The sequence below is a fragment of the Globicephala melas genome, chromosome 18 (assembly GCF_963455315.2).
Source record: "Globicephala melas chromosome 18, mGloMel1.2, whole genome shotgun sequence".
NCBI classification, from domain to species: domain Eukaryota; kingdom Metazoa; phylum Chordata; class Mammalia; order Artiodactyla; family Delphinidae; genus Globicephala; species Globicephala melas.
Window position 1 is genome coordinate 24,064,661 of NC_083331.1, and position 27,490 is coordinate 24,092,150.

General features: G+C 38.4%; 1 protein-coding gene across 4 annotated transcripts in view; it reads right to left on the reverse strand.

The window, feature by feature from the left end:
* The window catches only part of DGKH (diacylglycerol kinase eta), a 173,183-nt gene that overhangs the window by 64,416 nt on the left and 81,277 nt on the right, over window positions 1–27,490 (reverse strand). For all 4 annotated transcript variants that reach the window (XM_060288275.1, XM_060288274.1, XM_060288273.1 and 1 more), the window contains 3 exons: window positions 5,677–5,781; window positions 5,058–5,190; window positions 610–716 (listed from right to left, as the gene is read on the reverse strand). In XM_060288275.1, the coding sequence (XP_060144258.1) occupies window positions 610–716; window positions 5,058–5,190; window positions 5,677–5,781 (345 nt within the window). The remainder of the gene's footprint in view (window positions 1–609; window positions 717–5,057; window positions 5,191–5,676; window positions 5,782–27,490) is intronic.

Genomic DNA, 27,490 nt, shown 5'->3' on the forward strand with positions numbered 1-27,490 from the left:
TCTATGGAATCAGCACCATGTATCATTCGTGGCATACGTTCATTTCCCCCACATTTATTGAGCATCTATTATGCCCTGAGCACTGTAGGGATATAAAGATAAGTAAGACTAAACCCCTGCCCTGCAGGATTTGCAGTCTCGCTGAGGAGAAAGGCACATAGAGAGAATATCATAAAGTGACCACGAAGTGTTATCAGCGATTCACATGCAAGGCAGTCAAGGTTTTGAAGGTGGGGGGCACCACTGAGAGGAGGCCCCAAAGTCTCAGGAGTGAACATCTGAGTAAACGGCTGAGCTAAGCCTTAAAGAATAACTTAGTTGGCCAGATAAGGGTCCACAGCACCAGCCCAGCACAGCAACCACTCCTAAGCCCTTACACAACATTCCCCTTGAAACTTAAGAGCTGAAGGAAGCTACAAAGAACTGGACTGAAAATAAAAAGTCACAATCAACCAAAACCTTCCATCTAATCATAATAATAAACACTTCCCCTGAACCCTCTGTCGTAATTGAACTAATAGACGCTCCCACTTAATTTCCACAGGAGAGGAGAATAAAAGAGCGGAGGTGGAGGTGCCGGGGAGAGATGGGAGACAGTACTGAGTTTACCCCATCCTCGTTCTCTATGATGTCCTTCCCGATGGAGGCCAGGGTCGTCCACTTGCAGTTATTTGTTGCTCTCACTGCACACCTTTTATGAGCCTTGAACTTACACACTAAAAAAAAAAAAAAAAAAAAAGTGAACCATTGCTAAATGAATATGCACTTTTGGACCAACAATGAAAGGAAATCACAGCATGAAATTTTAAAGTGGTCGGGGGGCAGAAGAAAAACAATATTTGTAAAAGCTTCTATTACTCTTCAATGATATTCTAAAAAGCAAATATGGCTATGTGTTTATGAAACACTTTGATCAAGCTATAGATTGCTACTTAAAGAGATTCCACTTACTCTAAAAGAAGAAAAGAAAGGAAATAAATGCAAAAAAAACTTATTGAGGAGGAGGGAGACAACATACACACAACAGAAGAAAATAAAATTCAGTAATACAGGAGGGCTGGTAACAGTCAGTTTCTAAGTCTGGGTGCTGGCTACATGAATGCGTTTAATTTGTGAAAATGCAACAAGCTGTGCACACTTCTGATATTTGCTTTTTTCTGTACGTATAATATACTTAAATCAAAAGTTTGAAACTACCAGAGAGATAAAGACCAAGATAATTCAGGGGAATTTTAAAGTGCAAGTACGTCAAGAAAATATCCAGGCATCATGGGAAATAGGTTGACGAGGGTCACAAAGATGGCACTGTCTTGAAAGTATCCTGTTGGGATGACTACATGACAATGTAGAAGAAAGGAATGATGAAGTGACGTTCCTACTACAGGCACCGCTAATTCTCCCAGGCCATATTATCAAAAAGGTGCCTGCAAAGGAGAAGTAAGAGGAAACAACCGAGACAGAAGCCGCACATACATGAAAAAACAAATAAACCACAGATGACTTGAAAAATTAACCCTTGCTTATGAAAATCAGAACTTGACTCCTACTAAGCTTATCCATCCCTCTAGGGACACACATTATCCAAGCGTTAATGGATACTGATGTTATTATAAAAGAGTTTCTGACTTTTCAGGCGGCTCCTTATCACATGGTTTTGGAATTTCTACCAGTAAACCGTTAACAAATTTGAAATGACGGGTTACGCACCATTCTCTTTAAATTGTCCTAGTTTGATGTAACATGAAAACGAAGGGGTCAAGTAAAATAATTAAGATGCCTATAACCAAATGTTCAGAATGCTTCAAGTATCATGAATAGCCGATATATAAATGGCCACTTAAATTGAGCTGGTTTTTCCTTTAAAAATATTAGTCTATAGACACTGGCAATGTTTCATTTACCTGCTCTTTTGTGTACAATGACAAGCTCTTTCCTAGAAATCATACTATTTTTGTTATAAATGACTTTGTGACTAAGCACAGACTTCGTATAGGAAACAAGTTTTCAACTGAATTTTACTGCTGATAAACAACAGTATAAAGAAACAGCACCATAGGAAATTAGCTTAGTTTGAAAAAAAAATTTAGCATGACCGTTCCTTTTTGCTCCAAGTGACTTTTAAATTATTTAATATTTTAAACTATTTAAAAGTTGTCATCTGTTACTGTATTTCTCAAGAGCATGGTTCTAGTTTTAGTTCTAGTTTTAAACAGCAGGCTGCTTTTTAAGTACAAATAAGTACTTGATATTAACAGTCAGTATTTTTTCTAAGAGGTAAAGAAGGAAGTAAAAAGAGGGCAACAGAGTATAATTTCATGGCTTTTTGAAGATTTTGCCATTAAAAATCAAACAGCTCATTAAAAATAAAAATCACTTTTGTAATAATAAAGTTCTTCATGCAATGAGCCTTGAGAATTACAAAGTTGCTTAATACAACATATACAACATATAATGATAAAAAATAAAACAAACTGAGCTGTAACTATGGACACTAAGGAATGGACTTGATTACTAGGCACCTTAATTTGTGCCTAGTAATTAGCTGACAATTAATTTTCTCCAAACAAGTTATTCTGAAATAAGGCACTTTTTCCTGACCTGTAAATTCATTATTTTAAAACCATAAAACATAAAAAATATAGTGACATGAAACAAATTATGATTCTTTATTGCAATATTCAATCTTTACCACTTTGTAAGTGTTCATGGGTACTTAACATAAAAATAAGTACCCATGTGGAGATATTTATGCTGTTGATTTAAAAAAAAAATCACCACTTAACTTTTTATTCTTAGAGTGCTGTATAAATAACTGTGAAGCACAATTATGCTCTGAAACTATAATTAACATTCTCAATTGACTTACGGGATTATTTATGAAATGTATTTTCTGTTTTCTATTTTTCATTCATATATTTTGCATATGCAAGGCTTTAAAATCATAATTTTAGTTATTATTCAACACAAGACACAGACTCTTTACTGTGAAAACAAGGGCAGAAAGATTAAGTAAATTTAGTGGTGGCATTGCACACTGGAAGCGAGATTCCATTCTAATACAATGTTATTCATTGTCATTGTTGAATGAATTTTTCCTGTATTTGCATCTCTGTTATAACTTTTAAAGCGTCTTGTATTTTAAGCCCTTAGTTTTATCAAGCAACAGTTTATTCAGATTTCAAGGGGGTTTCTAAAGTTTAACTTTGCTTACAGTAAAAATATCCTAAATAACTACAGTCTCATAAAATAAAAAGGCAACTTTTTTGTATATTCATAAAACCCTTGGGATTTTTAAAACCTTCTGCTGCAGTTTTAAAAATACTCCATGGGCAAGACGCTGCAGATTTAAAAGTTTTATTAGCAGAGAAAATGAATACTAACATATATTCCCCTAAAAATATAATTTAAAAATACTATAATTGAGACTTTAAAAAAGTCAGGAACTTACTTAGTAATAGAATAATGTTAACACATGTATTTAAAGACTTTGAAGTTTTTTATTCTCACCAGCTAATATAGTTTTTATTTTTCTTTTAAAATGCTTAGAAAAATATTCAGTCATCCCACTATTAACTTCAATTCCTAAACAGTTAACTATATTTAATAACACATAACTCTCAAAACAGAAGGATACCACAGATCAGATCTAAGGCTATTTTAGATTTGATTTTTTTTTTTTAGCATTTTGAGGATAATAGACTATAAGGTAATAGTAAAAAGACCTTCAAAATAACCCCATATAATATTACAGCCCTAGTAGAGTTACAGGAACACTTTTAGATCACTAAAGTCATAAAGACCAATTATATCTTTGTTTGCAATCATTCTTTAAATCTAAAAAAAAGTTTAATGCCTCCTCCAAATTCTCATTTTCATGAATTTTAATGCATCAAGCCATGATGCAATCTGTAATTGTTTACTTGGTGAACTTCTTATATAACGCAGTTACAAATGTCTACCATATATTTGACTAGAAAAGTAGTGTTATTGTATGTACTCTCTCATTTCATTTTCATAGTACTCTGTGAGGTATAAATGACTATTATCCCCATTGTACAGATGAGGAAGCAAAAGTCTAAAAGGGTTAAACTACTCCTGGTCATAGTTTGTGGTGGTAAAACTGGAATTGGAACCCACGGGGTTTAACTACAGAGCTCTATTCTTATCCACTAGGCTGTGTCATTGTCATATTAAATAGCTGAAATACTGACATATCTTGGATTTTGTAATTTAAAATGAATTAAAACTATGACTCCATTTCTATTTTATTATTTACTTATGATATAGTTTTATTACAAGATTACCTAAGAATTTTTTGTATTAGAGAGAAAAGCTAAATAATGGTATTATATGTAGTTCAAAAGTAGTACACAGTGATGGAATCACTGAGGTATTAGATTAAATAAATCTAAAGAACGTATGAGTTTTCTCTTGTTGACTATTAATGTATTTCTTTTAAGTGGTTGCTGTTCTTAAATTTAAAAATAACCCACAAATCCTGCGATGAGAACAACAGCATAGACCTTATTTTTAGAAAACTTTAAAGAAATTTAAAAGGATGACATCCGTTTAAATTAAACATAAATGAAATAAAACATTTAAAACAATGCAACATAAGTAACAATCTAAATCCTGCCAAAAAGTATATACTGTCCTCACAGAAAGTTTTGTTCTCTGTAATTAAACAGAACAGAAAAAGAATACTAGAAAATTAGAAGGATACACAAAGTCTAAAGAATTTTCTTTAAGGGTAGTTGCTAGTTCCTCAGGAGGGAAATGCTACATTTTGATTTATACGTCCCTTCAAATGATTTTATGTTATCTTTTCCTGAGCCAAAATATTTTCCAAGTTGGTCCTATGTGTGCAGAGCTTCACTTTAAGCCACAGTAAAATTAAAACACTCTGGTCCCACTGACACACTCCCAGCTACTGCTTCCACCCAAGGGAAATGTCTTCCTATGATGACGTTTCTCTGTTCACAGATGTACCCGTCCGTGGCAGCGTGTTTACAGTAAGGTCAGTGTCATGGGAGAACAAACCCTGGATGTTACTGTACCTTCGCAGGACAGGCCATGGGAGGTGACCCCAGAAAGACTCTCTCGGCAGACGTTACAGAAAGTGGGTCGGGCATGGGAGCAGGCGTACCAGTTATGCATCCCTGAGAAATGTTCCACATTAAACTGGGCCACCTAGAAATGAGACGTTAGCACAGATTTGCAAAACAAGAGAACAGGACTACGTTTGGAATGTATATAGTTATGATTACAATTTCAAATCCACAATTTTTTTTTTTTTTTTGCGGTACGCGGGCCTCTCACTGTTATGGCCTCTCCCGTTGCGGAACACAGGCTCCGGACGCGCAGGCTCAGCGGCCATGGCTCACGGGCCCAGCCGCTCCGCGGCATGTGGGATCTTCCCAGACCGGGGCACGAACCCGTGTCCCCTGCATCAGCAGGCGCACTCTCAACCACTGCGCCACCAGGGAAGCCCTCAAATTCACAATTTTTAAAACTAAAACACTTTGCTTTAACTTAAAAAAAAAATCAGTACCAGGTTTAAACAAGTTGCTGAATGAATCTACACGTACTTTTTTTTTTTCGCAGAATATAACTTTAGCGCTACGGTTCACATTTATTCTCTAAGAACACGAGATGACAGGAGAGAGGCTACTTTACCTCGTAAGTTTCTCTGGTCTGTACAGACTTCAGCGAGCTGATCCAATCCTCCATCTCTTTCCTATTCTCAGCGCAAAGCATTAGTCTTCTGAATGGAGTGATTATCTGAAAGGGATAGTGCAACCTGATTGTTATTAACCAACAAAGAGAGATTATTGCAAGACCTAACAGCTTACAAGGTGGTACCATTTCTAATCTCTTGAGTCCTTACTTCCTTGATGAAGAAAGTAAGATTCTCTGTAAGGTAAGTGGATTTAGTTCTCAGTGTGATACAAGGTGGTCCAGGAAAGAAAAAGTCTAAGGAGACTTTTCTTCTCTTTGCCTTCATTGCTATTTACTTATCAGGCTTTCTAGCCTTTTACCCAAGGCTATGAACTCATATAAGCAGAATATTCTTGTTTCATGTAATATATCTTGAAAATGGATTCTAAATAAAAATCAAAATAATTCATAGTGAGCTAGAATTAACCCATATTTTTCAATATGGAAATTTTGAAAAATCAAAGGAATGCAATATTAAATGATTTCATAATTGGTTTATAATAGTATCAAGACTATTCTACTTTAAATAATGTTGGGTTTACAGATCCTTTCCATGGCCTATTTTAATATGATTTATGTGACGGATTTTCTTCCCATTGTGTAGAACTCCACTGTACTACTTTTTAGCGAGAACAGGGAAGAAGAATTAGCATATAAGTCCTTTAGTTGGCTTTAAGGGATGAAAATAATTGTGACTTTCATCTTTTTATCATGTTTCCAAAGAAGGCAAATTAATTATATCAAGAATCTTAAAGCAAGATGAATAAAACTTCATGCTGTTATAGCACCAGAAACTTCCAAGTAAGATTCTGAAATGACTTGAAAGCAGGCCCTATTTATGTGTGAATACAATATTCTGGTTGCAACCTTGAAGTTGCTAAATTTTAAGCATTTACTTCAAAGAAGAGACCATTTACTTATTTGTGAAAGAAAAGCAATATGTTACATTCCCACCTAGAACCTATTTCCAAATAATAAATTATATATTTACTTGTAGAGAAAATTAGAAATTTTCCCAGGTTAAAAGCCATTTGATCAAGTGATAATCTACATATTGCGGTAGAGAGAGCAGATTTCCCAAGTTACGGAAAAGCAATAATTATCTCTAAAAAAAAAGGAACCCTTCCCAAAAGGAGTAAACTAGCAAGCCTCAATCACTAGTGTTCATCTTAGAAAATAAGTCCATTATTCAAAGCTATAGAGCTCAGTGCAGTTGTAGCTACTCACCAGTCCCTGCTTCCTCTCATCTCTCATTAGTTTAGGCTACACAATCCTTCCATAGACTAAGGGGCCTTTAATACACTGGACAGGCACTCATGCTTAAATACAGCCGGCCAGACGTCACATGGATGTCGAGCATTAACCATTCAGCACTGGATATTTGTTAATTGCATATGAAATTGAACAGAACCTCACTTTTGCATTTTCTTCTGTTTTCCACTACGCTCCTTGGATAAAGCTTATTAGCAATTGGTCACTCCTCTTCCTCAATAAATAGTTAATGCAAAGAGCAATGCCTCCCTCATTACTTAGGAGCCAAATGGATGCTTTATTGCTTCAAAATGTTTTTCTAGGACAGCTCATGAAATGCCGCAGAGAGGGACCATTAAAGCATAATACACCCCTGGCTCTGATGACTGGCACAGCACTCCAGAAATCTCTGTGTGTCAATGGACTGACTGAATCAATCTGATATTTATCTGAATAAATATCACCTCTAGCATGTTTTATTTAAATTTTCTGCTATACTATATGATGTAACGCTAAGGATTCCCTCTCTCTCATTAAGATCTTAGAGTGAGTGAGACATGTATTACTTAGGTAAATAAACCAGGCTTTCTATTGTATTCTTCAATTTTGTTTTTTTGTTGAATTCTAAGTAAAGCAGGATGTCCGATGGTTTTAACTATCTTTAATGCCTTTCTATTCTTTAAAAGCCATTGTGAATTCAATAAAAAGAGGGGAAATGATAGAGAAATAGCTTCTAATTTTTCTTGTAGCTTTTGGAACTACATAAATGCCTCAACTCTAAAGGATTTCGGCAACATAAATCATGCATGTACCTCATACGCTGACGAAGTAAAACGTTTACATTTGCAATTTCTCCTTTTTTTAAAAAAATGTGTTTTAAAATAGGCAGTAATAAGTAAAGATCATGACATATTCTTAAAATAAAAGCTAAGTTTTTAAGAGCCAAACAGAAATTATAAATAATTGTGATTTACAAGCCTTGTGATTAAGAAATCTATTATAAAGTTACATTATAAGATGTTGACATAAGGAAAGAAAATCCTTCATAAATCGTGCGATGCAGAGATGTCTCGCTTTGTGGCTGCAGGGTGAAAAATACCTCAGGCAGCAGCCTCGGACCAACTGAAGACAAGGCTGGTTTACCAAGCAAGCCTGTAACATCTCCCAGATTGTCCCTTTCCTCTCTGGGCTAATCACTCCTCAGGCCTCCAATGCTCTGAGTCCCCTCCCCAGCTTTTACTTAAATTCTTCCTCATCGCTGACCTTTGTAGAAAAGAATATGCCAACAGTCCCATCTGCTAACTGACAGGCTCTAGCTGTATCCTCACTGAACCTCATTACACTACAGTAGTTCCTCATCCAAATCTTTGTCAGGAAAATATCTGAGGAGCCACAGACTCTGAAAATTATCTGAAATTTATCTGAAATTCTGAAAGCCTTTTTATTATGACAAGGGAGTAGGGTGGGGAGATGGAAGGATAGAGGTGGGGGCTATTCCCAGGGAAGACTCTCTGAGCCTGTTGGGGGCCAAAGCCAGGATGTTTCTAGAACTAGAGGACTCTTTAACTTTCTTGAAGGATCTGCAGTTTATCTACCCTAAAGTGTCCCCTAGCCCCTGGCCTCATCTTAACCCTTACTTTTACCCTCTCTTCCCACTACCGCAACATTCCCAAATGACTTTTTTCAGGCACATCTGAACTTACGTCAGTAATTAGTTTCTTCAAACTATAACCACCACTCCCATCTCAGGTCCTGGGAAATACACCTGTCATCCACCCCAGCATTTATTGAGTGTTTACTGCATGCCAGAGCCTGGGCATACAAACCAACCATATGGGCTTTGCCTTACCAATCTATAAGGGAGATGGGTAAGTAAACCAAGATTTGCCTGTCCGAAAAAGTGCTATATAAGATGGAGTACAAAGGAAAGACATCTAAATTCGTTTTCTAAGTGCTACTTCAAATAATATACAAACTCCACAGGAACAGAGATATTGTTCTACTTTGAGAGTTACTGGCCTCTAAGGGTTAATCCAACAACACTATTATGTTGTATAAGGATCAAGAATTTCTCAGTCTGGGAAAGCACGTAAATACATAAAACAGATATAAAACAATCTGGCATTAAATATATAAAATTCCATCAAAGAGTACCATTATAGTTAAGACTTTAAATATATAAACATGCACAGGAAAAAAACCCCAAATACCGTACTGGTTATCTTTCAGTGAAAGAATTGCAGATAATTTAAATATGATTTTTTTTTGGTTGGTTTATGGTTTCTAAAGTAAATAGGTAGTGTTTCAGTAACAAAAACATTCTTTAATTTTTTTACTAACAGAAGAATGGGAATTTAGAATTTAAAACTTTGCACTGTTCCAAAGCTGGAGTTTTCCAACTTGGCTGCACTTTAAAATCACATGGGAGACTTTTAAAAACCCCAAAGTCCAGGCTATGCTCCACACCAATGAACTCAGAACCTATGAAGGTGGGACTCACCTACCAGTTTTTGTTTTATTTTTTTTAACTCCCAGGTGAGTCTGAAGTGCAGCCAACTTTGGGAACCTGTGTTCTAAAGATATTTTATTGCAAATTCCCAACTGGAAACCACTCATGTAACAGCAGAGTGATTCACTGCCTAAACCCTGGAGTCAGACGGACTCAGGATGAATACCAACAGCATCCCTTCTTACGTGTGTGGCTATGAACGTTTCCTTGAGCCTCAGTTTCGTATCTGCAAGAGCTCTGCTGAGTGTGGTGTGGGTTAGAGAGACAACCCAAGCAAAGCCTTCAGCACAGTGTCTGTTACAAGCCAAGCCTCACTAAATATTAGCATCACAATTATTCTCAGCGCTGACAGGGATGACGTACATGTTTACAGCTTTCTTCTATAAGGTATATATTTCTTGTGTAAGTGCGGTACACAGACAAAAGTAACAGGAGCTTAGGACAAAAACGGAGGCATTTTGCCAACGGAATAGTCACTGACTAGCAAACCACCAAAATAGAAATAAAGATAATGACCTATGCCTTAGAAGACATTAGGAAAACATCAACAAACTCATTAAGAAGAAATGGTCTCCCCTCCCCTTCAATGCACTGCGTCTAACCTTACCCAAAGCAGGAATATAACGGCAAAAGGCTTACCAAAGAGCATGAGATCCCAGTACAGCAGTGAAAGAGTTCAGAATGCCGTCTCTAGTAGGTATCATGCCTAAACTGTTCAAGATAGAGGGTTCCTCCTTTTAACTCAGATTTCTGATTCTGCAATGAAGGAAATTCTGCAACCTTCTGTGTAACTTTAAGGGTCCAACAACTTCTTCTGTTCAAAAATTCTTATTTCTAATCTAAAGTTGTTTACAACATACTGATCACATCCGCACCCTGGCATACTTATTGTTGTATCTTTAGTGATTAATCCTGAATAGCCCTGACTGAAATAAGGATTCATTTGCAGTGAGAAGCCTTTCTTGGAGAGCAGGACAAACAAAAAGTTTAGTTGTGCTATAACAATGTTTGTTGTCTGTACTTACTATAACTTAGGGGATATAATTTGACTTTTGTTAAAGCCCCATCAGGTATAAACACGTGTCTTTATAACACTAGGTTTGCTATACCTGAAATTGCCTAAAGCTCAGTCTTAATATTCCTCTTCCATCCTTCCTCATAAAGTCTATATCCGTCTCTTAAATTATATATGTTCCTTTTTTTTCCATTCTTCATTTTTGGAATGAAGTAATTCACTTTAACAGCTTAAATGTGCCAAACTGCAACGTAGTTGCAGAACACTCCACACATATGTAGTGTTCTACAAAATACATCTTATGTATTCTGAGAGCAGAGATACTTCAAAGAGTAAATAGGGATCATTACATCCAAGGGCATAGGTCTTTAATGATGTGTTTGTACCTGAATCAAGAGTTTTTTCAAAACATAGACAACCACGCTCCAAGTTAGATTTGGTGAATCAAAATCTTATTTTGGGGGGAGACGTGGATAATTTCAGATGGAAATAACTGTATATTGGCAAAACTATACAGGTAATTCTGGTGCACACCCATTTATCAACCACGAAGGGTAGGTAACGGAAGCATCCAACTTTCCCATTAGTCAAAGCAGGATCTGGTCTAAAATAATGTAAAGAAAGTGCTCTTAATCTTTATGGGCCCCTATCTCCCTTTTCTGCACCCTTCTGCTCCCAAATTTCCAGTGTCTCATCTGCCCCTAGTAATATTTCTTTGTGTGGGACCCATCTGTAATAGCCTCCCACCTATAGCACCCCACGTGATATAACAGAGTTTACAAAGTGGTGATCTCTGAGGTTTTTGTGGCCATTTCTGTTGAACCATGAAGTGCTGTGTTGTAAAACAACAAGTTAATATCCATCACATTAGACAGGTTCTTTGCTCATCACAATACAAGCAGCTTAAATCTATTTTCTTCAGCTGGCCACTCCACACACGTAACGGTCCATGGAGGCATCTGAATTTGCAAATCCTATACAAACTCCCATGACTCCTTTGCCTTCTAGGGTCAGTGCTTCCCTATTTTATTACAGTCGCCTCAAGCCCCATCGGTTTTCTCAGGTGACAACTACTGATCTAAAGAGTAATTTTTTCTGAGGTGTTGATAGACGAGAAAGGTTTATTTTCTCCTAAGGGTGCCTGAAGTTTAACAGGAGACTTAATAAAAGTACAGAAGGTCACGACGAATGTATTTCTGGTACCAAGACCAAAGAAAGTGCCACAGGTATTTTCGACAGAGAGTGTAATTTAAATCAGATAGTATAATTAAAATAAAAGAATTTTAGATTAGGAAGAGACTTTCTCATACTGACGCAATACCATAAACATTATTCATTTTATAGCTGTAATCGCTGTGGAGTCTGCAGTAAGTGCTCACGATGAAAGACTAGGTTCCATGAAATCCTGGAACCCAAATTTCACAATATCTAAAATAATGTAAAATAACTTATAAAGATGTAAGGGACTAATGGTAAGACCAAGATCAACAGGTAATTCACGTACATGGGAGAACCTATCAATCTACAGCTGGAATTTATAAAGCAATTTTGCTATGCAGGCGGCACACTATGTAAATATCAGTAGGATGCTAATTCACATTGCTGGGTAGTTGAACTAAGGTCTTCCCTACTCTCTTTCAGAATGATCTAAAAATCTTTTCATATGTCTGTTTAGGACCATGTTTAGATTTATAAACAAACACACACAGACCCTTTACGGAGAGTATGTGAAGAGTCAAAAAGTATATCTGAAAATCATTCTACACTTTTGTTTTTGGCTGAGTGATCGTCCTCCTAGCTGATGAGTCCTTTCAGCTGAATAACAACCTACTGATCTTAGTGGGCATTCCTGGAATGTAGAGTAGGACGTATCAAACGTCCCCATAGGCTCTCATAATAAAGGGGGAGGCATTAGTCATGGACTTGAGGAAACCTGTCTCAAAGCTGCTTATTATCCTATCCAAGAAGAAGGTATATATCATCTGGATATGATATTAAATTCAAAAGTCAAACTACAACAATAATTACCTATACATTGATATAAATATTTGAGAATTCTGTGGCATAGATATGAAACGTTACTCCCTTGGGGCAAGATTCTACGAAAAAATGCAAGTATTGAAAAAATAAATTCTAATGGAAATTTATTTGTAAGTACATAAAACATTTATTCTGAAAAATCTACTAATTATAGAAAGGGAAAGACTCCTGGATGAGAGCAGAACATCTTTGCTAGGAATATGTGTCTTCTTATCTACAAGAACACTTGACTACAGACTTATGGCAAAAAGGCAGTAACACATTGATTCTTCAATCATCTCTGTAAATTAAGTCTGGTGTTAATTTTGTTACAACATATTGAAGAGAAAAAAAAATCTAGAAGCTCAATGAGTTTTCCACAATTACGTAACCCACTTCCTACATGAGGAGTTTAAAAAGTGTTACAGCAAATTAAAAAAAAAAAAAAGATTATTCCTTCACTGTAAAATACTGAATTGAGTAACTACGGTCAACTCAGTAAATCTCTTTCACAGCTTCTCCATACCTAGGCTTTTGTTTGAGAAGAAAGATGGAAAAGAGGTAGAGCTAAAACTGGCAACCATATTTTAAGGGATGCCTACTGAAGAATGAGGGGCCAATACAATGATGTGAAAGATCTGCTTTAAAACACTTTAGATAAAATAGGGAAGAGCGAATGGATGAAGCAAGTGTGGCAACAATCTAGATAATAGTAAGAGCTGGGCAGTGGGCGTGTGAGCGTTCATCACAGTTATCCTGAGTCTGTGTATATTTGAAATTTTTCACAATTAAAAAAAAAAATGTACCAAATGTTTGGGAACCCCAAGCAAAACCCTTCAAGGAACTAAGAAGATGAGGGACGTGGGTGTCTTAAGTCTCAGCTTGCAGGCCATACCCACCAGGACCCAAGCCTCTGACCTCCTACCTCTTTCTCCCATAGCAAACTCAAATTAGATGAGTAACGTGGTTCCCTTTCTCAAGTGACCTAAGATGTCCACAGGAGCTAGTGAAGTAAGACTTCTGATCGCTGACTGAGATGGGGTGGAAGTAAGCTGCAGGGAGCTGTGCGAATTTTACTTCCATCTAATTCTGGAGTTTCAGTGACTCTGCTTAAGATTAGTTCTGTAGATCATAAAAGTTGACTAAGGAATCATGGCTTCATAACAATGTCGTTTTCTGTGCTAATTTGATTTTCCTCAAATATAAATAAAACATAAATTCTGGTACCTGTTTCCATGAAAAAAGGAACCACAGATGTCAATACTATCAGTACCAATATTCTCAGTATTTCCACAGGATCTCACTTTCTAAAAAGCAAAGTTACCCTTTACTTGAATTTAAAAATATAAAATACTCTAAAATCAAAATTTTATTGAAAAGCATTTAATGAAATGTTAACACAATAAGACAGAGACGCGTAAGCTGGCAGAATCCAAATATTTTTCAAATGAGCAACTGAACTCAACATTATATAATTTATATAGTCTTAGAATCCTTACAAAAACTGTAAAAGAAACCAGCCTATTTAACATCTTTATGGGAATATCTTGTCTTTAAGGCTTTGTTTCATACTAATGGTCCTAACCGTCACTTCCCAGAAGCATCTGGTTCACTAGAGAGCCAAAGGTAGAAGGACATAGTGAAATCTTACAGGGTAGAGACGACAGTCCCTTTGAGGTTGTGCTCTTCTCCCTGCTCTCCCTGGAAAAAGAGACAAGGCGAAGGTTTCAGGGAGTCTACCAGGAAAGGCTATAAGTGTTACCTGCTGGAGTATGCTACTGTATCATTTACATAGATAAATTACTTGTACAATGACAAACCACTGTTTCTTTGAAGACTAATAAAGTTTGGATCCAAGTCAGTACTAAAAGTCTCTTAGAATTCAAATGAACTATAATTATTAATGTTAGTCAATCCCTATTGTATTAGTTTCCTATTGTTGCTATAACAAAGTATTCTCATACAGTTGTAGTAGTCAGAAGTTTAAAATCAAAGGTGTCAAAGGGCTGCATCCCTTCTGGAGATGGTAGGAGAGAATCTATGTCCTTGTTATTTCAGTTTCTAGAGGCTGCCTGCATTCCTTGGCTTGCGGTGCCTTCCTTGCATCATTCCAACCTTCTGCTTCCACAGTCTCATCTTCTCTGACTCTGATTCCTCTTGTCTCCCTCTTATAAGGACCCCTGTGATTACACTGGGTCCACTCCAGTAATCCAGGATAATCTCTTCCCAAGATCCGTAACATAATCACAACCACAGAGTCCCTTTTGCCATATAAAGGGGTGTTCACAGGTTACAGAAATTAGGATGTAAACACCTTTAGGGTTCATTATTCAGCTTACCACACCCACAAAGTAAATATAATACAGTCATAACTTTCGATATTGCAATAATGAACTGGTAAATCAATGACACCTCTACTATATTTTCTTATTATAGTCACAATTTTAATTAATATCCATGGGTGCAAACAACTTTTCTTCAAAGGAATTAATAATTACGTTCCTTAAAAATAGGAGGCTCTCATGTTGATAAATAAACAGAAGTATTACTCCCGCAGCATCCTACATTTTCAGAGTGCCTTGCTGTCAATATGGTCACATACATTATCTCAGTTAATCATCCATATCTATAGCTGGCCTACGTGATAGATAAAAAGAAATTTAGCCTGTTTAAAATCACAAACTCGTTAAATAGGAGAGCCAGAGTTTACAGTCAGAACTTCCGGCTTCATATCATAACCTCTTTCCTTGTTAAACCAGACAAGTAGAGCTTGTTTCTCAGCTGCCTTTATGTGCACCATACAACCCTGCTGAAAGTGAAATCTCTTGTGCTATAATTTGACCTGTCCAACTCTCAGAAACCAAGAGTCATCAAACCAATTATGTCGATTGAAAACAAAAGGGTTAGGATAAAGCAAGTTTCAGACTAGCAATAACAAAATAATATTTCCTGTAAATAATTAAGCTACAACTTCATTTAACTATATAATAGTATTTATAACTAAAATATCACTAAAAATACACTTAGCTCACCAAAATTGGTTTAAAATAAGATCTAAAAATTACTGATCAGCATTCTAAGAGGAGACCAAAATCAAGTAATATTTACACTGCCAATATAAAGCAAGCCTATTTCACAACTACCAAAGGGAATTAAAAGAATTCAGAACTGAAAGTCAGGCCACACAAATCAGCTGTGTAATTCTATGTAGTTTGCTTAGTGTTTGCAAGTTTGCAAGCTCCCCATGAGTCCAACACCCAAGTGTTTGAAAATCAGAGCTGACTAATAACCTGATAACCTTATCTAAGGTCCCACTTTCACTCGCCACCACAAGGCGCTATTCTCCCCTTTATAGCACTTTTCTCCACTTAGATAATAACATCTGGTTATTTTCGGACTCCATCCACTTCATGTCTGTTGCACAATTGTATTCTAAAAGTCAAACACACACATACAAACACACAAAACATAAATAAATAATAATAAATACAAGTCAAACATAAGTGTAGCACAGAGCATATTAATGTCTTAAGCAATGGGCAAAGATAATGGGTTAGATGAGCTATAACATTACGAGAAAAGTGCTGAAGGTTACCTACGGTGATAGTTTAAAAACTTACACTCTCTATTTGAATCCATCCATCAAACTACTCATTCAGTCACTAGAAAATGTAAAGAGTGCCTATTATATGCCGAGCAATATTGCAGCCCTGGAAATACTCTGTCCTTTCACTCAAGGAGCTCATGGTACAATGGGGAACACAGATACGTAATTTCAATATAGTCAGTTCCTGTCGTCTTCCAAACCATTTTGGCCTGACTTAAAAGATCCTTCAAGATCTGGACCCTTATCTATGCTCTCAGCACCCAGGGTGCAACTAGAATACAGTGAAAGGGCAGCTAACCAAAACTGAAGGATCAGGGAAAGCTTTGTGGGAGATGACACTCAAGCATTTAAGGATGAATGTCAAGTAAGATTTCGGAGGGGATGGGGAGGAAGCCAGAGAAGGGGAAAGGAGGAAGGGATATTGCAAATGAAGGGACACACAAACACACAGATGAAGAAAGGTCAAGGTAAGGACTGGTATTTTAAGTAGTGTGATACGACAATCACAGGTTGCAGAACAAAGAGAAACCAGAGAGGTAGTTACGAAAAACCTTTTAATCACACTCAGGAGTCTGGATTTGATCTTCAAAGTGACACAGCACTACGAAAGGACTGTAAGCAGGAAAGAGACACAAAATATTTTATTTTAGAAAGGTAACTCTGGCAGCAATGGGGTGGGTCAGCTGGGCAGTCAAGAGACAGGGGAGAAGACTCTTGCGAAACTGTGGGAAAGGCAAGACAGGACAAGAGTTCAGGGTGGCGATGGGGCTGCTGTGGAGAGAAGCCGTCTATGAAGACTGGAGCCAACAGCAGAGATGATTATGGGTTTAATAGCGTTTTCAGAGGCAGCATTAACGGGCCTTGGTGACTGGCTGTGAGAGATAATGAGGGAGCAGTTTAGATGATTCCAGTTTTCACATTTAGAATGAAAATCAGTTTAAAGCCCAAAATACTATTTATGGAGTAATTATAACAGGCCAGGACCTGTGTGTGCTAAAATATATCATATCACATATCATATATTATAGCATACCCTATTACATCATATATCATATCGTACCACATCAAATTTCATCCACACAACTCAAAAAGTAGCATCCATTTTACATTTGAGGAACCTAAGGCTCAGAGAGGTTTGTAACTTGTCCAAGGTCACAAAGCACACGTAGAATTTGAAACTAAATTGTGTCTGCTTTCCTAGCCATCTACTAGAGAATGAAAGAATAGCAAAGAATTTACTGGCATTATCCTAAAAGGACAGATAGAACAGGCTGTACAAGCTACTCACTTTTTCTCCCCTTAAAAGATAATCAGGGATACTACAGTTATATCTCAATCCTATATATACTTGTACATTCTTTAAAGATGAACAAGAAAAGGTACTGGTAAGATTATAATAATAAATTTAATTTACTAATATAGACAGGTTTCTGCAAACCAGACACCTTTGGAGAACAAAAGTTTGACAAGATTAGATAATCATATGTAGCCCTGTATTTGAAGTATTACACTGTCCATGGGAAACTGAAAGGTTTTTCTGTTTGTTCAGTATTAATTTTAGTAACAAGGAGCACAGTGATTTCAGAAATTCTTTATGGAGGCTGTAACACACACTTCCCCCGTAAACTAGCAGTGGCTGTGTGTTAATGGACACAGTAAAAGATTTACCACTCATCTAACATTTTTCGGCTGCACCAGCAGCTGGAATGACGCATTGGCCCCATTCCCTTGGCACCGCTCCTTTGGTTTGTAACCACACATTGCTCTGTACGGAACACATATGCGATGGGAGTTGTCAAAACAAAATAATCATCTTGCTTGTACTGCTCACGACAACACGAAAACATGTCTAAAATCTAAAATTTCCATTACATCATAATCATACTTAAGGAATAGGGAAGATGTTTGAATATGCTAGAAATGTAAAAAGAGCCAGGAAAACGATACTTAAAAAAGTACTTTAAATCGTTTTAATAGTCTTTAAAGCATCTCCATCAATCACCTACTAGACATCACCAGGCTATCTTACCATCATTTTAAATTCTCAGTGTCCGATTCACAATGTCTTCTTTTCAGGCCCCACAAACCTGCTTGTATTCTTGTTTTCGACCCTTAATTAAAGGCATCATTTACATACCGACCCCCCCAAATTCAACAACTCTACGTTAGCTTGCTCCTCTCCCTTCTCCCTTCCCTTTGGCTATAGTTCTCCTGACTTTCCCAAAACAACTCTCATCCATCCCTCCCTTCCCTCCTATTACAGGTGCTCTGATATGTACCCTTATCGTGGTTTCCTTGACACTGCAGCAGTGTTCAACTTGGGCTTCCTACTAGATCCATCACTCTTGTCAAATGCATCTGCTAGGAAGCTGTCAGAAAGGGCTCCCATGTAGCATCTAAAATTTTTTTGAATAAGTAATTTGTGGTACAAAAAATATTTCAGGCTTCCCTGGTGGCGCAGTGATTGAGAGTCCGCCTGCCGATGCAGAGGACACAGGTTCATACCCCGGTCTGGGAAGATCCCACATGCCACGGAGCGGCTGGGCCCGTGAGCCATGGCCGCTGAGCCGGCACGTCCGGAGCCTGTGCTCCGCAACGGGAGAGGCCACAACAGTGAGAGGTCCGCGTACCGCAAAAAAAAAAAAAAAAAAAAAAAATTCAAAATGTATTTAGAAGGAAAATTACCTCTCCCTTTTCGAGTGTGTCCCCAGCTACCAAGCGTCCTTGCTGAAGGCAAATATCTGTAAGCTTCTGTTACCCCTCCAGAGACACTCTTTGCATTTACAACACATATGTGGTCTTTTGAGGTTTAAATGCATGCGTGTATGCACACACACAGAGTGACATTTTATACATGCATGCTGTTTCACATCCGGCTTTTCCCACTGAATAAAACTTGAGAATTTGGTGTGTATTGTTACACAGAGAGCTGATTCATTCTTTTTCATGGTTGCATAACATTCTACCGTGTGATATATTTCATCATTCATTTCAACCAGTTTCTAATTTGCACATTTGGATTGTTTCCAATCTTTCCCTATTACAATGTGCAATAAATATCTTTGTACATATGTCTTTGCACACATAATTGATACATTTCATCACCTCTGCTAATTCTGGATGATGTGGGCAGTAAAGGTATTGATGAATCTAAAAGACTTGAAAAAACTTTCTTTACAATCTACTCCATAAAGTATGTATCTTTTTTTTTTTTTTTTTTTTTGCGGTACGCGGGCCTCTCACTGTTGTGGCCTCTCCCGTTACGGAGCACAGGCTCTGGACGCGCAGGCTCAGCGGCCATGGCTCACGGGCCCAGCCGCTCCGCGGCATGTGGGATCTTCCCGGACCGGGGCATGAACCCGTGTCCCCTGCATCGGCAGGCGGACTCTCAACCACTGCGCCACCAGGGAAGCCCTAAAGTATGTATCTTGATCGTATTGTGTTAAGGCCCAGGTTAAAATTTTTTTCAGCAGTCATTTTGAGTACTCATGTCAGTACTTGCTGGTGGGCATGCTTCTACCCATCCTGAAAAGGCACATGCAACCTAGAACATCGTCACAGGAACAACACTTTACCTGTACGAAAACAAAACAAAACAAAACACTCTGATTTTTACAAAGGTTTCCAAAGGGAGAAGGATTTGCTGCTTTGTCCTGACAGCTTTTCTTATATTATGAGCCTAACAAATAGGGAAGTCCTAATTGAGCAACTATGAAAAATTCATTATTGTTGGCATCTTTTACTGATGGAACTCTGAAAGAGAAAATGGCCATTTGTGCAGAAACCAGACCACATAGGCCAAACATTCAACGCTTATAGACATTAGATCCATAGAACATACATCCGTACAACGTAGAGAATACTGTGACTCTTCCCACCTGAAATATTAGCAGCAGGCCCATATGACTTCTGGTTACTGTCCCAGTAACTACCCACCATCAGACATTCATACTGTAGAGGGTTGTGCTAGATTATGACAAAGCATTAGTGAAGTGTGCAAAAGCATCCCATTTGCAGGGACAAGATACCCTACCAACTGATCCAGAGAGACCATGTCATTAGGTGATGTCCAGTGTCTGGATCAATGGAAGACATAACTCAACCTTGCTGGAAGGGGCCCAATTAAGCGCTGATGTCAAGGGCCAGGTTATCCTATGGCCACAGCCTCTACTCTAAGATGCCAGCTCTGTTTAATAGCGTCTTGATAATAATCTGTTTCTCTCCAAGATTTAAAGACCATCTTCTGCCTTGAGTCTCATAGCGGGGGGCAGCTTACAAGAAACTTCTGAGAGTATCCTAAGACAGCTGTCCGATCTTTCATAAACCCTGATCAGCTAACACAGCCTGAGTGTCAGGACTGTCCAAAAGCCTTCAGATCTGCTACCAGCAAGTCTCATCCTGTGACAACGAGAAAAACTAAAAAGGAACAATATCTCCAACCGGAGAGCAATCCACCTGCATGTTGTCAATAGGAAGGTCTTGCTTCTGATGCCCCCTGTCTGTTGCTGACTAGATTGTAATCTGTCTTCCAGGAGTAAAAACCTACCTTTGCCTGCATGCATTGAGATTTGATCTTGGCAAAGTTTAAACTGGGTCCATAGAAATGTTTAAGGCAGAGACTACTGAACTGAAAAATCTCTCCTTTAAACACTTTTTTGTTGCAAATTAAATTCTTACCAGAGACCTGTCACAATGCAGAGAGCAATCAAAACTGCTAATCCGGGCTTCCCTGGTGGCGCAGTGGTTGGGAGTCCGCCTGCCGATGCAGGGGACACGGGTTCGTGCCCCGGTCCAGGAAGATCCCACATGCCGCGGAGCGGCTGGGCCCGTGAGCCATGGCCGATGAGTCTGCGCGTCCGGAGCCTGTGCTCCGCAACGGGAGAGGCCACAGCAGTGAGAGGCCCGCGTACCACAAAAAAAAAAAAAACCCAAAAAAACCCCAAAAAACTGCTAATCCTCTCTCTTCCATTAAAGATAATTCACCTAATGACTATCACCAAAATTGACCTTGGGTGGCAACCAAGCAAGCACTCTAATCACTGCTAGCTGGTACACCGGTCTACACACCCTTCTTTCCACCTGTAAGGTAGTGAGGATTCACTAGGAATGGCCGGACTGGACTAAATCCTATTTAAAATGTTGATTACTGCTATTGCACCCATAAAATTCCAATATGCTATTCATCCTCATGGAAAAATCACAGGCTTTAAATATTAATGATCCTACTTGTTAACTACATAAATTTACAAAATTATGTTCTCTGAACCTCACCTCTTCATCTATTGAAGGGAAGGAAGAATAACTACTTCATGGGCTTAATGAGATAATGAGGTGAGATATAAACTAAAAATTACCTGCTATGTGCTCATTACTCCTTATTGCGGGTTACAGGACCGACCAAAGAGGTTTTGGAAATGAATAATCATTTATTTTTCTTATCTATATTATAAACACCTTAAATTTTTAAAACATGTAGAATAATAGTTTTTCCTTAGTACTGTTTTAATATTTCATTAACATTCAAGGAGGACTTAAAATTATTTTAATATTAAAAAAAATAAGTGGTTGTTTTAAATTCTCTAATGGAGCCAAAATCTGAAAAGCGTAATGACGTGTTCTCATTTTTAGCGCATTTCATGCCAGATGCAAGGCCAGATTCTGAAGTCATCAATAAGACCAGGTGTGATGAACAAAGCACCCCTTTTTGTGTGCACATCATTTGGGTTTTGTCAGCGTGATTCAAGACTGCAGGAGGCTTGGACCACTCATAAGGCCCAGGACAGCAAACATCTCTGGAATTTTCTGGAGCGTTTGAGCACCACCACGGCTCTTCACTATTCCCAGTTTCTTAACAGGGAACCAAGGATTCTGACTTCCTGGGAGATCTGGAACGTCAAACTCCTTAGAAAACAGGACTCTACCCTGCTGGTCAGTACAGAACTTCCAAGATACTAAAACTCTTCAAGATTCTGCTGTTTCAGTCAGAGGCCACAAGGTAAAAGGATATCTTTAGCTGATATCCAAACATTGATGATGGTTTTGGTTATTTTTGCTTTAATTTTTTTTTTACTAGTAGTTTATTTTCCCATGTTAGGCCTCTATTCCAGGTACCTCTGTGAGACAGGATATGATCTCTTACAGGGTTTGAGGTTTCCTTCTGTACCACAAATGGGGATCAGAGCTAACCTAAATGAGTATGGAACTAAGGAGCCTTCAACTAAGAGGCTTCAGCCATGTTAAGACCACAGTGAAGACCAAGTAAATCGCATAGCCCTTCTCCAAAAGGGGTATGGTGAAGCAGCCAGGCTGGCAGCATGAAGAGATCTCCTGTGGAAGTCTGCACAGCTTAGAAGCCTCTGTACAACTGGATGGCTGGTCAGCCTGGGGCTGCTCCTTTGAAACTTGAGCAACCCTTGCCCGTCATCACGCAGAATCTCTCAAAAGAGACAATGGACCTAGAAGTTTAAGTCCACGTAGCTACAGCTGCTGTCTCCAAGATCATGGTGCGAGTGATAGCATCAGCTCAGGACCATCTAGTTGGAACCTGGGAAAGGCCTAGTACGTGGAACGTATCAGTGAAATGCAGATTTACAACTAGCCCAAGAACAGGAGGCTGTGCAGCATGTAGCCATTCACTGGGAGCCTCAATACGGCACGGGCACTGTGGAGGTCAACCCTCCATGATACAGGCCTGACCTTTCATCTGGGTGGACGTCTTCCACTGGCCATCCCCAAGGTGCCTGAGGCTAAGGCTTCCCAGGGAACCAGCTTCATAAAACACTGGTGTTTAGGGTCAGGAATAAGCAGTTCTACATGGTTCACCATATTTTGGTGGCAGAAATACTGACACTGGGTATGTGTTTGCGGAGAAAAGTAGATGAAGCAGTCCAGAGGATTTTGTCTATGGAATCCTGAATGGTCAAAGAGTTTGCGTAATCTCTTCTCTTTCCTATAACTTGGGCCCCTGTGATGACACAGTTTCTAGTCTTAGTTGGGAGGCAGTTCATTGCTTTTTGTATCCGAAGAATCCTATTCTAAGGCCACATATTCTAAAGACAGGGACCTACTCCTGGAGGCTTTTAAACTTTTTCAAAATATGGTACTCAGTGGCCAATTCCTTTTAGTCACCACTGTATATCCAGAACCTAGCACAGTGTCTGATATATACAGCAAGCTTTTGATAACTATTTGCTAATGAATGAACGAATGTCTAAGGGCAGTTCTGGAAGTGGAGGACCAGGTGGGGAGTGGGCTGCTGTGCAACAGCCTAGGGGGAGAGGAAAGGTATAGAGGCAGCAGGTGCAGGTTACTGACCAGGAGCGCCATTCTCTCCCTGAGTCATGGATCTTCAGCAAGGCCAGGACAGGGTAAGGGGCAAGCGGTAATGCCAAGCACGGCTACTTAACATGGTACCCTGTCTGGGCCTCCAGGGACACAGTTCTCTCGACGATGAGCCCTCTTTCCCAACATTTTGATGGTGTCTATTCATACCATCATTCATCAGAGGGTCTGTCTGATGAAACTGATTTGGAGACCCATGGTCTGATCATGCAACCAAGCCCAGGTTCCCAGAGCTCCCGAGCTGCCCGAATACTCAAGGACATGCTCACTGGTTCTTGCCTTACTTTAGAAAGTCCATTTGAAAGACTTATGGAAGGTTACTAGTGATGGTGGAGACCTCAGTTAATCTCTTTGAAGGTTCATGGAAGAGTACTAATGAAGGTGAAGACAAAGACACACTTCTCCCACCCACACCTTATTTCCACCCCAAGATTTTAGTCTAGCAACAAAAGGACCAACATTTTCTTACCTCCTAAGACTCTGGCCTAAGGAAGCTCACCATAATGCTGAGAAGTATTTCTCTGGGATATACTCTTGGAAAAGATCTACATCACTCAATGAAAAGATGAACATGATACTCCCACAGAAACAATGCTAAGACATTTCATTTATAAAAGCCTGGCGTCAAAGTTATAGAAAACCAAATACAAATTTCAAACTTAACGTATAAATTATCAGATTCATAGTATAAAGTCTAAGCTAAACTGTATATAAGTCAACTTTAAAAGGGAAAACAATAACCCCTCAAATTGCATGAATGTGGTATCACTTGAGTGCAATACAATATTTTAACCAACATAGACATTAAAAAATATGAGGTTTGCTACTATCTGGCATCTAATAATTATGTGGAAAAACTGCAATGGTTAATCATAGGCAAGAATCATGTTTGTAAGACTTATTGTTGGTATAAAAATAACCTGAGTCATGATGTGTAGATTTCAAACAAGGATACACATGTTTATGGGTATATTATAATACTACACCACGGGGGAAAATTAGGAAACTGTGCTCTCTAGGCTAAAACTTGAAATAACACCTTTCTCTCAAAGAAAAATTAGAGTTTACAAATATCATTCATTCCTTCAACAAGACACATTCCTTCATTCATTTAACAAATATTTATTGTCTTTCCACTCTATGCCTGGCCCTGTGTTAGCCTTGGGGATTCAGTGGTGAAGAAGACAGTCTTTGTGCCTAAGGAAATTTCAGTCTCCTCCATCTCCCCTCCCACATACACACACCATGAAACAACAGCATTCTTGAAGGAAGGTCCCTTAGCTCCTGCTGTGTCCTATAACGAGACAAAGTGTGTAAAATGTCCAGCATGGAGTCGAGCAAGCTCTACATCCACTGCTCCTTGCCTACTCCCAACAAATGCCGAGAGCTGAGAGCCCCGAATTCTGTACTAGCTGCACACAGCTGTCAGTCATCCAACCTTGAGATAGTCATTTCAGCTCCTTGAACCTGAGTCTGCTCTGAGGACTCTCTTCTTGAAGGCCACTTTCCGATCACAGGGAATGAGATGACTAGAGATTTCTAATAATGGGCAGAGCCATTAGCTCACAAGATGCCAGTTCTATCAGATGACACAGTTATAAAGTTCTCTTTTGTGTAGAGCTGAAACGGTCCCTCCGTGAATTCAACCACGGATCTTTGTCCTGTACGCCAAACCTGTCTACTGCTCCTTATCCATAATAATCCCTCAAATATTGAAAAGATGTCACATCTTCCCAAGTCCTTAAAATAAAAAGTGCCCTTTGGGCTTCCCTGGTGGCACAGTGGTTAAGAATCTGCCTGCCAAAGCAGGAGACACGGATTAGAGTCCTGGTCCGGGAAGATCCCACATGCCGAGGAGCAACTAAGCCTGTGCTCCACAACTACTGAGCCTGCACTCTAGAGCCCGTGAGCCACAACTACTGAGCCCACGTGCTACAACTACTGAAGGCCGCGCGCCTAGAGCCCGTGCTCCACAGCAAGAGAAGCCACCGCAGTGAGAAGACTGTGCACCACAACGAAGAGTAGCCTCCACTCGCTGCAACTAGAGAAAGCCCACACACAGCAATGAAGACCCAATGTAGCCAAAAATAAATAAATAAAATAAAAAATAAAAAAGACTCTATGATTGACTTGGAGGAGAAAAGACAACTGAACGTGTAAAAAGCAACCACAGGAATACTGTATGAATCATACTCATTTACAACTCCACAATAAAGAGGCAGGATAGCAGAGCAGTCAAGAGTACAGACTGAGGCCATATAACCCAGATGGGTTCAGATTCTAGCTATTTATATGCATTGGATGTTAACCTCTCTGTTTCAGATTTCTCCCCTATAAAATGGGAAGCATAATAGAACCTACCTTATAAGACTGATATAAAAAAGTGAATGAGTGATCAGACATAAAGCAGTTATAAGAGGTACAGAGTAGACTAAATATTATCAAATAAAATAGGCAACTTATTTATCTAAGTGATTATATATTAACATGTTTATCTAAATGCCTGTTTTGCAATGTGCATTCACAAATGATATAAAAAGAAAATAACTTTTCATTATCTCCATGTATCTAAAGATTGAGTTATTAATGGATAAAAGTAAATTGACACTTCCTTAGGTTCAAAGGATGTGATATCTCTCTTAAGAGAGAAGATGAAGTGAATTATATTAACAGAGAGGAAGCTAAGAGGAAAACAGAATAAACAGAAAGTAAACATGAAAGAAACAAGTTCTTAACATTTTCCCCTTCCATGTAAACACAGTCTGCTCATTTCGACTACACTATGAATGCATAATTTTCAGCACTTTATGTGCAGTAAGAGTATTCTCTGTATTGGTTTGTTTTTATGTCTACTTTTAAAAACCTCATCAGAAGAGTCATCATCTAATGCTAATCAACTTTCGGTCATGTCTACCTTGGCAAGTGACCCCTGAACTAAAATGACTCTGTTTCAGTGCTCATTTAGTTCTAAAAATAAGTACTGCCACACGGCATCTGTTTCCATACAACTAAGCCAGCATGGATATGAAGTAACAATGGGACTTCAAACACACTTGTAGATCACTCACTAACAATGCTAAGGGTGGTTAAATAAACAAAATAAATTACCTCTGTATTTCTTTCTAGTTCAAAAAAAAAAAAGCTCTCTTTACAAACCTTCCTAAGAAGTTTTACCAATGTTGATACAATTTCTTTAAAAATGATGACTCACTTATTTAAGGTTTAGCCCAAACTTCATTAAAATTTAAAGAAAACAGTCATTTGAACAGTACACTTTGAAAGCCTAATGTATACCACATCATTGTGATGGCTTTCAAATCATTAAAAAGCTCTTCTTTAGCAAATAACATTTACCTAACAAGGAACAACTGTATTCCATTTGTTACAAAATGGTTGCTTTTCCCAACAATACTTATTAATATTAGATAAAAGTGGAAATAAATCTTCACTACACCTCTGAGAAATAGGCAGCATGGAATGTTTTCTCAAGATAAAGTTCATCCATATTCTCTTTCAAAATTCCCAAACTTTTAAAAGTTGGCAATACTGTCACTTGTGAAGGGAATCGAGAGATAATAAGTTTGTGGTAACAGTTGCCACCAACGTGTATCAAACTGTACGTGCTCATCACTGTGCTAGGTATTTTGGTGCACTATCACATTTCATTTAATCCTCATAACCTATGAGGCAGATGCCATTATTACCCTCAATTAAAGTTAAGGACACTGAGATTTATAGCAATTAACTAATTTGTCTAGGGTCGCCTAACTAGACACGGCCAAGCCATGACCCAAACCCCGACTGTTTGACTTCAGTCTTAAGCTCTGCAATTGGAAAAATTAAAAAAAAAGCTGGGGATAGACATGCCATGATTAGTGAGAAAGAGACAAAGAGAGCTGTGGATGTGAGAAGAAAGACAACAGAGGCAAAGACTCCAGACGGAAAGAATACTGTGCAAGAGGAAAGAGCCCTGAGTTAAACAGGAGATCTGCAATCCCTTCCCTGGGGGGCAACAGTATGACCAAAGGGA